General features: G+C 34.7%; 1 protein-coding gene across 1 annotated transcript; it reads right to left on the bottom strand.

The window, feature by feature from the left end:
• Window positions 1-757: 757 nt before the first annotated feature.
• On the bottom strand, window positions 758-7,736 carry nipal3 (NIPA like domain containing 3). Its single transcript, XM_082142682.1, has 11 exons — window positions 7,512-7,736; window positions 5,440-5,508; window positions 5,053-5,224; window positions 4,501-4,560; window positions 4,071-4,216; window positions 3,748-3,844; window positions 3,512-3,647; window positions 3,348-3,436; window positions 3,195-3,258; window positions 2,369-2,463; window positions 758-2,174 (listed from the first exon to the last, which is right to left on the bottom strand). The coding sequence occupies exons 1-11, from the start codon at window positions 7,563-7,565 to the stop codon at window positions 1,993-1,995; spliced, it is 1,164 nt and encodes a 387-aa protein (XP_081998808.1). The 5' UTR covers window positions 7,566-7,736; the 3' UTR covers window positions 758-1,992.
• Window positions 7,737-13,740: the final 6,004 nt, after the last annotated feature.

Raw genomic sequence — 13,740 nt, 5'->3', positions numbered from 1 at the left:
ATTTTGACCTGAAAATAGGATGTTTGGGGAACTGGGTGAGACGTTATGGATTTGTGTTTACAGTTTTGAGAATACGAGGCATAGTTTCAAGAAATGTGTTTAAGCAATTGAGAAAAACTGTAATACGACAAGTGACAGTGAGGAATGACCAATGACATTCAGGTTTATCTCATAATCAGCCAATAGGATTCGTGGAGATTGAGAGCGAGAATTGATGACGTGTGATGGAGGACGCCGTTTGGAATATGACATCAGAATACATCATGAATGATCTTTGACACACATTTATTTAATTTTTTTTACCTCGACAGCTGATGAATTAACTTAAGAATTAACGTATTTTAAACGTATATAATTAAAAACTATTTGTAGCCTATGTGTAGTGGTGCACTGACCTACATGTAACAGCAGTATAAGTTACATTTATCAGTAACAGATAAATTATAGTCAAAATGGCCATTACATTATGTGTTCAATATGAGGAAGTGGCAGCCTGTTGTAATCTTGACTTGCATAATCAAATTCTGAGTCTGTACTGAGCTGCATTAGGCATCCATAATGTAGTAGCCTACTAAAGTGTCATATAATAAACATATGGTTCCTTAAAATAGATATGGTCCTGGATACATGGCCAACAATGAAATAACAATACTCATTACACAAAGGCAGTTTTACAAATTCAAGTCAGTCCTTGAGAGACTAACCTCCAACCTTCCAGTTAAATTCCCCATTATACAACAATCCACAACAACATGACTGAGATTCAAGGTTTTAATACATTGGTTATGTAAAACAGCTATAAACTATACTCCAGAGGTAAATACAGATCAAAGAGCAAGCAGTCACAAAAAGATGCGTTTTATTGGTTCAACAGGATTTTTACCACAGTGCTAACACAGAATGCTGACTGAAGCTTGGTCTTTATTCATTATTTATTTTGGTTAAAAACATTATGATTGTCATTGTGGAATGGTTGTAATATTATAAACAACATTAGGTTAAATCCAAATAAAAATTCTTAAAAAAAAAAATGAACAATTAAATTTACATGATCTCAACACAGTAGTAATTGCACTTAAACAAAACTCAGTGTATTGATGTTGCTTAGACAGTCAGGTTTCCCATTATCGTTCAATAAAAAAAGTCCAAGGCAATGGTTTCATAAATACAGCATTAATGATTACTTGCATTAAACTTAAAAAAAAAAGAGCCAAACGCCAAAAACAGCAATAGAATATTTGACCACATTAGTCTAAGCAATGGTATTTATGACAAAATATCCACAAGTGTTTCTTAGTTTATGTAAGGTCTCTGTAAATTTCAACCACCAGCAGTGTTCTGATATTCAATCTATTACCCATAAACATGCAGATTTGAACAGAAAGTCTATTTGGTATGCTTAAGACAGGCACAAGGAATAAATAATAGGCACAGCACACATTTAGGCCTGAAAATGGAAAACGAGACTCGTATGAGCTTGTACATTCAGTAAATTAAGCCAGTACCAAACATGTACTTGTATAGAACTAGCTGGGAATTGTGAAATCCACATTAGTCTTTGGCTAATAAAGCTGGACCAGCAACAGTATCTCTGGTACAAAGCAGTAGCAGAATCCAAAACATTTTCTGAGGTATATTTAGGCTTTTAGGTTAGTGACATGAGCTTTGTCACATTGATAAAAGACCGGGAGTGCATGTCAGTCAGCACATTTAAAGCATGATTACAGATATGAGTATAAGATAACATGCCAGTCTTTCTTAGGATAAAAATCAACGCCACCAATGAAAGTCCTTATTTGCATCCTAGCATGTGTTATAGCTTGCTTTCCTGGCTCAGGATGAAACTAGAGAAATACAGAAGTTCTAGAATGGTCCAATATTCCAGAACTGTGGTCTATAAGTGCTGTCAATAATCAACCCAGTAATGCTTAAACACAGAGTAGCATTTCTCATCTTAAATCAGTCTTAATTTCATTTCACGCACATTTGCGCTCAGTCTTTCTTCAGCTCTGATGGTTGGTACGGGCTAACAGGCCTGGGAGAGGCGGACAGCTCTTGGTCCACTGGGAGTGTCACAGGGGCCACGCTGTCGTTGTTCTCCAGTGCTCCGTAGGAAAACGAGCCGTTATAATCAGGCTGCACAGCCCAGCCTTTGTTGTGAATGGTTGGAATACCTGTGATGACACATGATTGGTTGTTTGGCTTGACGATAACAATAAATCAGCCAACTCTAAATAAGATATGACATCAGCTGGCCTTTTTATCTTGAGCCAGATTCCAAGCAAAGCACATGACTATCTTCCCACCAGCTTCCTTTCCAAATCTTAATGAAAAAAGGTGAAAAATAAATAAATATATATATACATACCTTTCACCATGTCCATAGTAACATATGGCTCAAAGGATTTGACTTTCTTCTTGCTTTTAGTAATCAGGAACACTCCAAGAAAGCATATAGCACATCTGCGGAAAATTACAAAGAACAAAGACACGTTTGAACAAACTGCTACTGCTGAGAAAACAAACGTGTGTGGAATTTCAGTTTTCTTCCTGACACAGATGTGTTACAGTGTATCACATAGTACTATAGTGAGTATTTTCCACCTTGATGAATGAGATACTGAATGTAAAATTTAGGGCTGTCAATGGATATAAATATTTAATATAAATATTACATTTTTCATAATTAATGCATTAACACATTCAAGGAAATAAAACTAATTAGTAAACTTTCTGTGATTATTAAATTCAGCAATTTTGTGAATGGCATACACTACAGTTCACAAGACTGGGATCAGTCAAACATTTTTTTTGAAGAAATTAATACTTTTATTCAGCAAGGACGCATTAAACTGATCAAAAGTGACAGTAGACATTTATAATTGTAAAAAAAAAAAAAAAAAATTAATAATAAATACATTTATTTTAAATAATAATAAATGCTGTTCATTTGAACTTTCTATTCATCATGAGAATCTTTTACAAATATATATTTTCAGTCTCCATAAAAATTAAGCAGCACAACTGTTTTCAACATTGATAATAATGAGAAATTACATTACATTACATCTTGAAATAAAAAAGTCGTTTCACAATATTACTGTTTTACTGTATTTTTTAGCCTTTCTTTAAACAACTCAAAAAAAAACGTTTCAACGGTAGTGTATGTACTTAGAATGCATCATAAAACCTACCCCAACAGAAACATGCATATGTGCAGAACGTCTTCATGGTTAAACTCCTCATAAAATATGGCTCCTGTTTCAAAACAAATGGGATGGGAATGAGAATGAGACCAATAACACGGTGCTGAAATGAAGATAGAGAAAGAAATGTGCAAGTCCTACCTGCCACAATTGCAAATGTTGTGGAGAAAATGTAATTCACACAGGCGATTAGACAGGAATCATACAGATGAGATGCCTGTGCTAAAAATCTAAAAAAGAAAGTCAAGTCATATAAAAGAACAACAGAACATCAGAACATCAACACAACAAACACCAAAACTTACGATGCTTGAAAGACGACAGTAGCCACCATGCAGACGAACATGACGTAGAATATGGGATATGACAGCTGTAGAGGACCCAAGATGCTAAGCACAATCATCCCTGAAACCGCCTTCACTGTGATTACAGTCACTGAACCTAAGGGGCAAAGCTCCATTATTTTGGGTCATTGGTATATTTATGACTTCTTTATACACAATGGGCTCTACAGACAACATATGTTGTGTAATTGTCCTACCAAGTAGTGCCACCAGTAGCAAAATCAGAACAAGGTAGTTTGCATTCTGCTTTTTGTAGAAATACAGCACCAGACAGAATGTGATGATCCCCAGAAGCTGGAAAAACACAAACCGCATTCAATGCTAATCAACACTTGAAAAAGACAAGCTGGTGTTTTCACTCATCAACAAAAATTGGTTTAATATTTGCAATAATAAAAAAAAAATCATTTGGACTGTAATGATTTCAGGCATGACATCATTCTCAGGCAAAAAACACTTGCATATTATACTAATTAAATAAGCACACAATGACTTTCTAAAAGATGAGGGTGTGTATTACCAAGTATAAGAGGAAGGGCCAGCCAATAACATGTTTTACTATGTTCTCGGCATTCAGCTTTTCATGAGAGTTCGGCCCAAACGTCACAAAGAGGTAAGTGCCACCCGCCGTCAAGGCACAGCCCAGGAAAGTCAAGATGTAGCGCTCTACAAACGAAAGAAAATGTGTGAAATCATTTCTGAAATGTCTGAACAATTACACTGCATAGGGACTGCATTTAATTGTTTGCATTAATAATACAAATAAGTAGTTACTTGTTACTTATTAAAACACAGCTTGCTCAACAAAACAATCAACACTATTTATGATTATTGTTTTTTAATATATATATATATATATATATATATATATATATATATATATATATATATATATATATATATATATATATATAATATATTATATACTAAGAAAGATGAGCAGAACTCACTCAAGAATTCCTGTGCCTTCCACTTTTCCCGCAAAAACAGGAAACCTAAGATGGAGCTTGCTGTGAAGAACAAAACAGAAAGCACTGGTCATCTTTCAGAGCATGGTTAACTAAAACTAAAACCATAAAGAAACATGTTTGTTACTTGAAATAAAATAAACGTTAACTGAAATCAAATAAAATGAAAACTTTCAGCTAGTTGCAAAGTAAACATTTCATTTTTTCTTATAGCTTGATGTAGCCTACTAAAATAACTAAAAATGAAATAAAAATGAATAAAAACTATATATATATATATATACATAAAAAAAAAGACAAACAACAAAATTGCTAAACTAAAACTAATTCAAAATATGAATAAAAACTATAATAGTATCTCAATGATACTTAATGACTGCTTTAGAGCTACTGTATATTACACATAAAATTAAAAGTTTATGGCAAATAACATCAGTCAAGAAACACTGTAATATAAACATTTTAATTACCTAAAATATAAGAAAACAGTATAAAATATGGAAGTGAATGCAACATAACAGTAATAATACCTACTTATGACAGACACGGCATTAAGTGGCGCTATGAGAGAGAGCGGAGCAAAAGCATAAGACACAAACAGAGCGCCCTCCCCCAGAACCATCAGCATCAGGCCGGACCACCATGTCTTAGTGTAGTAGTATTGCCTCGGGTCTTTATTTCCTGCCAACGTCACATGACCTTGTTTCTGTGAGAGAAAACATCAGTCATTATGCATGTTTGTCTAATACACCTTTTTAAACTTACTCTCCTAGATACAATACCAAACAGCAGCAGGGTTATAAAACAAGATGTTGGGAAAAAGCAAATAAAAGCAGATGACTTGCACAGGGCGTAACCTGAACACACCCTGATCCTGAATTACAATGTAATTATAAATGTAGGCTGCAAATACACACTTACCTGAATGCTGACTGAGATGCTGACCAACAGGTTTCCAAAGATAGCTAACAATGTACCAATGAGGTTTTCCTGTGTATAAATCACAAAGATAAGACATGTTAAAGTCCTGTTAAAATGTAACGATATTCGATATATATATATATTAGTAATGTGAAAAAAAGAAAGTACACCCTTTTGAATTCTATGGTTTTACATATCAGGACATAACAACAACAACACATGACATATTACACCGTGTCATGGTTTATTTAACAAAAACTAGGCCATGTGTGAAAAACTACGTACACCCTTACCGCTTCCATAGGAATTAAGAGGGTAAGTAGCAGTCAGGCGCTACTAATTAAGTGTCTTTGATTAACTGATCATCAGCAAGCGTGACCTACTCTATAAAAGCAGAAGTTTTGGCAGTTTGCTGGTCTGGAGCATTCAGGTGTGTGATAACACAATGCCAAGGAGGAAAGACATCAGCAATGATCTTAGAGAAGCAATTGTTGCTGCCCATCAATCTAGGAAGGGTTACAAGTCCATTTACAAACAAATTGAAGTCCATGCAGATGAGCTGTTTTTTCCCTTCACTTATCCCCACAATCAAACCTATGTTTTTAAAAATGCATTTCAGACTCTACAGGCCTCAGTTAACATGTAAATGAAAATAAAATGAAAACATAAAAATAAAAACTATAATAACTGATACTATATCAATATGTGAAAACTATAATAATATCTCAATGGGGCAGTCGTGACCTAATGGTTAGAGGGTCTGACTTGTAACCCAAAGGTTGTAGGTTCGAGTCTCAGTACCGGAAGGAAATGTAGGTGGGGGAGTGCAAGGCACCAAACCCCCAATCACTCCCTGGGTGCCACAGTAAAAATAAGCTGCCCACTGCTCCGGGTGTGTGTTCACAACTCCTAATGTGTGTGCACTAACTTGGATGGGTTAAATGCAGAGGACAAATTCCAAGTATGGGTTACAATACTTGGCCTTCACATCTCCCTTTTTCACTTTCAATGATACTTATATAACACTGTTTCAGAGCTGTTAAAGTTCATGGCAGTACAATTAGGAAAGAATAGACAAGTATGGCATGTTTGGAAGCGTTGCCAGCAGAAAGCCTCTCCTCTCTAAAAAGAACATGGCAGCACGACTTAGGTTTGCATGGTTGCATCTGAACAAACCTCAAGACTTCTGGAAACTTTGGACAGACAAGACCAAAGTGGAGATGTTTGGACATAATGCACAGCGCCACGTTTGGCAAAAACCAAACACGGTAGTGGAGGGGTGATGATTTGGGCTTTGTTTTGATTTTGATTTGTTTTGCAGCCACAGGACCTGGACACCTTGCAGTGATTGAATCAACCATGAATGAACTCATCCAACGTATTCTAGAGTCAAATGTGAGGCCATCTGTCTGACAGCTAAAGCTTGGCCGATATTGGGTCATGCATTAGGACAATGATCCCAAGCACAACAGCATTTCTACAACAGAATGTCTGAAAAAGAAAAGAATCAAGGTGTTGCACTGGCCCAGTCAAAGTCCAGACCTCAACCAGAATTAAATGTAGCGGCGAGACCTTAGGAGATCTGTGCATAAACAAATGCCCACAAACCTCAATGAACTGAAGCAACGTTGTAAAGAAGAGTGTGCCAAAATTCCTCCAGAAAGATGTGAGAGACTGATAAAGTCATATAGAAAATGATTTCTTCAAGTTACTGCAGCTAAAGTTGGTTCTACGAGCCATTAGGCTAAATCAAAGTGTGTACTTAGTTTGTCACACATGGCTTCTCCATTTTGGCTTAATTTTTGTTAAATAAATAATGGCACGGTGTAATATGTCATGTGTTGTTATTGTTGTTCATCTGAGGTTGTTTTATCTAATTATAAGACTACTAAAAACCGGCAGGTGTCTTTAGACCATGACAGTATATGCATTAGTGTAGCATCAAGCTATATATCAGTATTAGGCTAACAGTCAGTTTAGTATAACATACTCGCTATTTCAAGATCAGCTTTTGTAATCAGCTTTTCTAACTTAGTTTGATTGTTATTGCAAACATTGTAGCATAGACTCACGGTGTAAGAGTCTTCCGTCACACTGTCGTCTCGTGCCATCCTCACGCCGTTCATCCTTACTTCAGTTGACTTCCTTCCCCTACACACGCATCACCGAGCCCGTCTCGCAGCTCAGTCCAGTCGGGACTCGGATGAAAGACAGTTCTACTTTCCTCTGTTTGGGCTGCAGTTTACGTGGATCGCCATTTTCGAAACGCCGTTTCTTCCGGGTACACCTGTCAATCGACTTGACGTTGTACGCAGGTTCCGTGTGACGTCGAATTTGTGGGATGTGACGAAGCACGCATTCTATGCCAAAAAAAACCCCATGTCGTGTGACGGTGTGAATGATGGAGATATATTTCCACAATATATATATGTTGACAGTCTGGAGGCTGTAAAGTTGCTTTGGACTGGAGCTGTGAAAAACACTTTTAAAAATAAATTAGAAAATTAGAATTGAAAATCTTTTTCTAATATTCAGGAAACTTGTAGGCTACTTTGTAGAAAAATTGTACGCTATGTGCTTAATACAAGGTAAATAGCCTAATTGAATATATATATATATATATATATATATATATATAGCCTATATATATACAGACAATTGTTTAATTTTAAAAACAACATGCTGTCTTTGTAAAATCATGTTGACTATTTTCGTCAGACAGTGTATAAAGTATAAAGTGGTCTGTATATGAAGATATGAAGGCTACCTTTATAATTTAGGAAGGGGCGCCTTGCAAGGGGGTGTCCTTGGCATTAGCTGATAGCCTAGCCTACTGAACACAAATGAAGATCTTTTTGATGGAATCTGAGAGCTTTCTTTCCATAGACAGTCTACGCAACTACCCACTTCAAAATTCATAAAGAGTTTGTAAAACTAATCCATATGTGAATTAAGCGGTTTAGCCCGAAATTTTCTGAAGAGACACGATCGTTTTAATTTAGGCTTTTATTCATTCATCAACTCACACATCAGTTGTGGTAAATGAAAGGTCAAGCATGTTCGCTTGTGTTGATATGTAAATAAGCCTAGATTCAAACTGTTCGTCAAATAAAGAGATCGAGTCTCTTCGGGAAATTTAGATTAAACCGCTCAATTCATATAGCTTAGATTAGTTTCACGATCTCTCACGAACTTTTTAAAGCCTCAAAGTGCAGTATAAGGAACAGAAATTTCTCCGATTTCATAAAAAATATCTTCATTTGTTTTCCGAAGATAAACGAAAGTCTTACAGGTTTGGAACAATATGAGGGTGAGTAATATAAATGACAGAATTTTCATTGTTGAGTGAACTATCCCTTTAATTGTCTGCCATCTGTAAATTGTTACTGGGACAGTTCCATAGGTGTATGTGCAATAATTATTTATGGTTAGTTCATTGAACAAGCATGAAAAGCATTGTTTAAACCCTTTACAATAAGGATCTGTAAAGCTTATTTGGATTTTACAAAATTATCTTTAAGATAGGCTACATCCTGTAAAAAGGACATCTTTCTTTCTTTCTTTCTTTCTTTCTTTCTTTCTTTCTTTCTTTCTTTCTTTCTTTCTTTCTTTCTTTCTTTCTTTCTTTCTTTCTTTCTTTCTATAATTTGCTTAAAACACTTAAACATTGACACTTGGTGTCTGTTTTGGACAGTAGATGGCACCAGTGGACCTTCTTAAAGTAAGTACACATAAATGTCAATATCAGCCTGGTCAGGGTTTGACTCTGCTGTTGTACCACACAATGAAATAAAAAAATGTTTTTTGTGAGAGTAGTTTTCTTCAGAAAGTACAGTTGGCGTTAAGATCAGACTTTCCCAAGACCTACACCCAGACAAAAATAATAGCACATCTGGGCCATAACACCATTGACAATATTATCAATATCTCAACTTTCAATAAAGTTTCACATGAGGTTCCCCAAATTTTTCAATACTTGGTTACATCTTTATACCAGAACCTCTGAGATCCAGACCAAGACCTGTTATGCCACGAACCAGGATTTATATTCTAATGAATTGAAATGCTTACTTTCTAGTATACTGCAGCCAAGTAGCAGTTCAAAACCATTGAGGTCCTGTGAATTCCCTGCAGTGCTGAGGATATTTATTGTCCCAACTTGTGGTTGAGGTAATTATCCTCTATAGTTTGTTGGAAATAGAGTAATGACCCACATACCCTCAACAATGTTTATATGAGCCCAAGACCACAACCTTGAGATGTTCCAACACTGATATTTAGATTTCCAATATCATATCCCAGAGCTATGGGGCTTTAACAGACTGCTAACAATTATTATGACATTCATCAATCGCACAACTGAAATTACTCACATATTAATGTTGTTTGAGGGTTCGCTCATTCCTTTAGGCAAAAAATGTGTATTTTAACTTTTTTTTTTTCACCTGCTAGTGACAGATAAAACACTGCAGACAATGAATAAATGTAAATTGGTTTTGGTGTAGCTGACATGAAACGAATCTGTGACCTTTCACCATTTTGCGAAGGATAAAATAATCTATAGCTAATTCATTTTTTGTAGAGAAGAGGTACACCCATGTCATAATAGTTACATGATGTTATGAAATGTGTCATCACTCAACACATGTTCAGATGTCATTGGGTGTGGAAGGCCTGTGGAAAGCTTTAGATCATCAAGTGTATGTACCAGGATTATTATTATCTCCTGATCAGTAGCACACCTATGGAAAATGTCCAACATCATTTTAATCATAGAAACATTTAATTGATTATGACTTGGAAATAAACAGGAAGACAATATTCCTCGCAATAATTTTAATACAATTTAAAAATGATAAAACTAAACCTGTAGTTAAAAAAAATAAAAATGATTTGCTGTAAAAATGACCGGTAAAAAATAGGAACAGAAACATCTCTGTCAAGCAGCAAGGTATCATATTTCTTTTTACAGTTCCATGGAATGCATCTAGAATGAATATTTGACTTGAGGCAAGATCTGAAATCACGTTTTTAGTTGGCAAGTTTTATAAAAAGCAGATTGTTTTTTACAAAACGCTGGAGAAATGCCATAGTATAGATGCATCAGATGGTTTAGAGCATTAGTCTTCCCTTCTGTGATGTTTTCAACACTAATTATGAATGATTAATAATGCTTCTATCTCTGTGGAGAAAAAACTCCCTTTCACTGACATCACCCCCGGAAGAACAGGAACATTCTTTCCCTTAAGGTCTATCCTCAGGAGGGAAACAGCACCCCTGATGGAATGGTGTAACGTACTGTAAAGTTTCAGATTAAAATCAAAGATTCTTAAATATTTTTTTTAGAGAAAAATGTCACTGAAGCGTTTGCTTGCGGTCTTGAGGGTTCAACAGTTTTTTTTTGTGTGTGAATGATTTGTCTCGTTTTGTCCCATTCTTAAAAGCTTGTGTAGTAGTATACCAGAAAATTGCTTTTGCCTGTCAATGTCAAAAAATCTATGCTGCAGGAAAAAGCCCCTCAAAAAAGACTTTAATATGAAAAATGCAGAAGTCAGAAATCAGTCTAAAAAGGAGAAAGCCTCCCAGGACAATTGTTTGAGGTTCAATCCATTTTTTACGTATTTTGGGAAATACCAGAAAATGATCTGTCTTTTTCCTTCCTGAAACTCTATTATTCTACCTGTAGGCATGTTACTACTGTCATTTTTGCTTAAGCCTTTTATAATTATTGTTGACTCATGAACTAATTTATTAAACACACTTATTAATCATTCAATTTATTCATACTTCTGTTTATTGCATTTACATTTGGTCATTTAGCAGACACTTTTATCAAAAGTGATTTGAGGAGCATCACAACAGTATTTGTTGTACACATTGGCAAAGTAAAAAAATTAACTAAAAATGTCTAGCCATTCAAAACTTTACTGAATTTTTTTTTTTTTCTATAATTTATGGAGATTACAAATGAATGAATAAACCAGTCAAATAGATGCTGTAGCAAAGCTACCTCTTCTGTTGTGGTTTTGCCTAATGTTGCAAGTGTAGATTCTAAGAAAAATAAATTCTTTGAAACATTCCTAAAACTGCAGCATTTTTCTGTTGTTTATTTTTGATTTTACGAAGCACATTCAGATCACATCTCACAAATGAAAACATACTAAATAAATACGAATAAGACTAAAGCTTTCTAAGTAATACAAAGTTAACTTGTACTGTGTGACAGCAGATACCTGTTTTAAAATGTCTTAGTAGAATACTGTAGAACCTGTAAAAATAACTATAATTCAGTGGCTTTGTATATCATAAATAAAATATATAAAATAATAAAACATCATATTCCTACCTTAATAAAATCTCTGAATGCACTTAAGTGATTGCTTGTGTTGGATATTCCAAAAAAAAAGCCTAAAAATCCAACAGTTACTTTTGTCTAAAATCCTTTCACTAAAGAAAATTTGTATTTGACTAACTAATTATATTTTTTATCCAACATTTCAATCAAACATTTTGAGAATGGAGAAATTATACTGATCAGTTTTAAGACCAACAATGACTTATTTCAAATTCAATATTATTCATATTTAACAACCACTTAAGAAATTGAGTAAGTTGAACACAATTAGCAATCATGTGCAAAAAAGTGGGAAATTGATTTCCCCAGCATGGTTTGCCATGGACTGTATAAGGAGAGCAAGTGTTGAAATTAAGTGTAATTTTGTTTGCTTTTGCACAAAATTAATATAGGAGAAGATCTGTTAGTGTTTAATGTTCTGTTATTTTGATATTTAAGGTGTTTCTGCTTCTGTTGGCATTTTGTGACAGTTGCCATTGTGGTGAAGAGTGTGTTTAGATTGAGTACGGGCCAAGAGACAAAAGACTATTGCAGGTTTTGCATTTTAAAAGCAAGTACTATGTGTGCCAATGAAGTGATCATTTCTTAGTTATTCATATACTTAAGTTTTGTTGTTGTTGTTGTTGTTGTTGTTTACTCAATTCATAAGGTATATTTCATTGATTCCACAACTTTAAAATGTACTCAATTTTTTATATTCATGTTAAAAAAAAAATCAACTTACACCATAGTTTAATGATCATTGAAATATTGCAATATCTGTATCTTTTTTGCATCATCATTTTAAAATAACAGGTTTATTTGACACAGAAAGAACAAACTGTCATGGGTGAATTTCTTTAATGGAACTCGAAACAAGATATAGGCTACTCTATGAATGTGCAGGTCATTTCTTTCCATGCATTTGCAGTGAAAAGATAGTGCAGCTTTAAAGCTTCAAAAAATATGCAAAAGCGCTAAGTATCATTAAATTGGTCTATAGGACTTCTGTGCTTTATTCCAAGTCTTCTGAAGCCATATGATAGTAATGGCTTAAATGTCTTTAAAAAACAAAACAAAAACCAAACAGTGCAATTCTTCATAATTTCCTTTTTGTGTTTCACAGAAGAAGGAATGTCATGGGTTTGGAACATAATAAGGGCGAGATATAATATTCAGTGCAGTTTGTTGACAATGCATCTGATAAGAAAAAAAAACAAAACAAATTCTCTCAAGATTAAATAGATCTTAGGTCCTATGTAGATCCTATTTCTCTGATTTTATTCCTCAAAAAAGATTGCACATTTCTCTGTGCGCAGATTATTAAAGTCTGATCTTTCATTATAAACTCTTTTCTCACCCATCATTTCCAGGACTATTTTTCTTGTTTATAATGATTATACATTTATTTTATTCGTCTGGTTTTTTTTCTCCCTAAAAAAATCCGAGAAATTAAGCGTAGCGCCGTCAGTTCTGGCAGGTCACATTAGTCAAGCTCTTATCAGCTGACTCTCAGCTGATCCACGTCTACCTATAGGAATACGACGCCTATCACTGTATACATAAGCTGCTTCAGTATTATCAGCAGCAATCGCGTTTCTCAGGAGCTAATTACCCTCCTCCATCCCCAGCTCCTCCTCTCGTGCACTCAGTATTTGGAATTCTGATTCCCCTTGAATAAGAATAAATTCTCGAATTATGTTGTACTTTAAAATCTTGAATTAATTAATTAGGGAGTTCTCGCCCAGAACGGAACCGTACCGCCAATCCAAACTGCTAATTGTCAATCGTATTTGACGATAGTGGTCCTGACAGAAACATTTGTTTTATTAGTCACTTCTTTCTTTATCGAATTGTAACTTGCTACTACTTGCTAATCTTAATAATAGGCTACTATAGTGTTTTTACCCAATTTAACAATATAGAAACGATTATATTTCATTATACAGACATAAGATTTGTTCCTG

The sequence above is a fragment of the Leuciscus leuciscus genome, assembly GCF_965113295.1.
Source record: "Leuciscus leuciscus genome assembly, chromosome: 17".
Classification (NCBI taxonomy): domain Eukaryota; kingdom Metazoa; phylum Chordata; class Actinopteri; order Cypriniformes; family Leuciscidae; genus Leuciscus; species Leuciscus leuciscus.
Note: the sequence above shows the minus strand (reverse complement) of the source record. Positions and strands in the feature narration are given on the sequence as shown.

Bases quoted from the DNA above. Each gene is read 5' to 3' on its own strand.
- nipal3 (XM_082142682.1), bottom strand. From the start codon at position 7,565: ATGAACGGCGTGAGGATGGCACGAGACGACAGTGTGACGGAAGACTCT. The intron at 4,561-5,052 runs GTAGGTATTATT...TGTTCTTCACAG, and splicing joins TAATGCCGTGTCTGTCATAA to CAAGCTCCATCTTAGGTTTC. The intron at 3,845-4,070 runs GTAATACACACC...GTGTTTTTCCAG, and splicing joins GGCCCTTCCTCTTATACTTG to CTTCTGGGGATCATCACATT.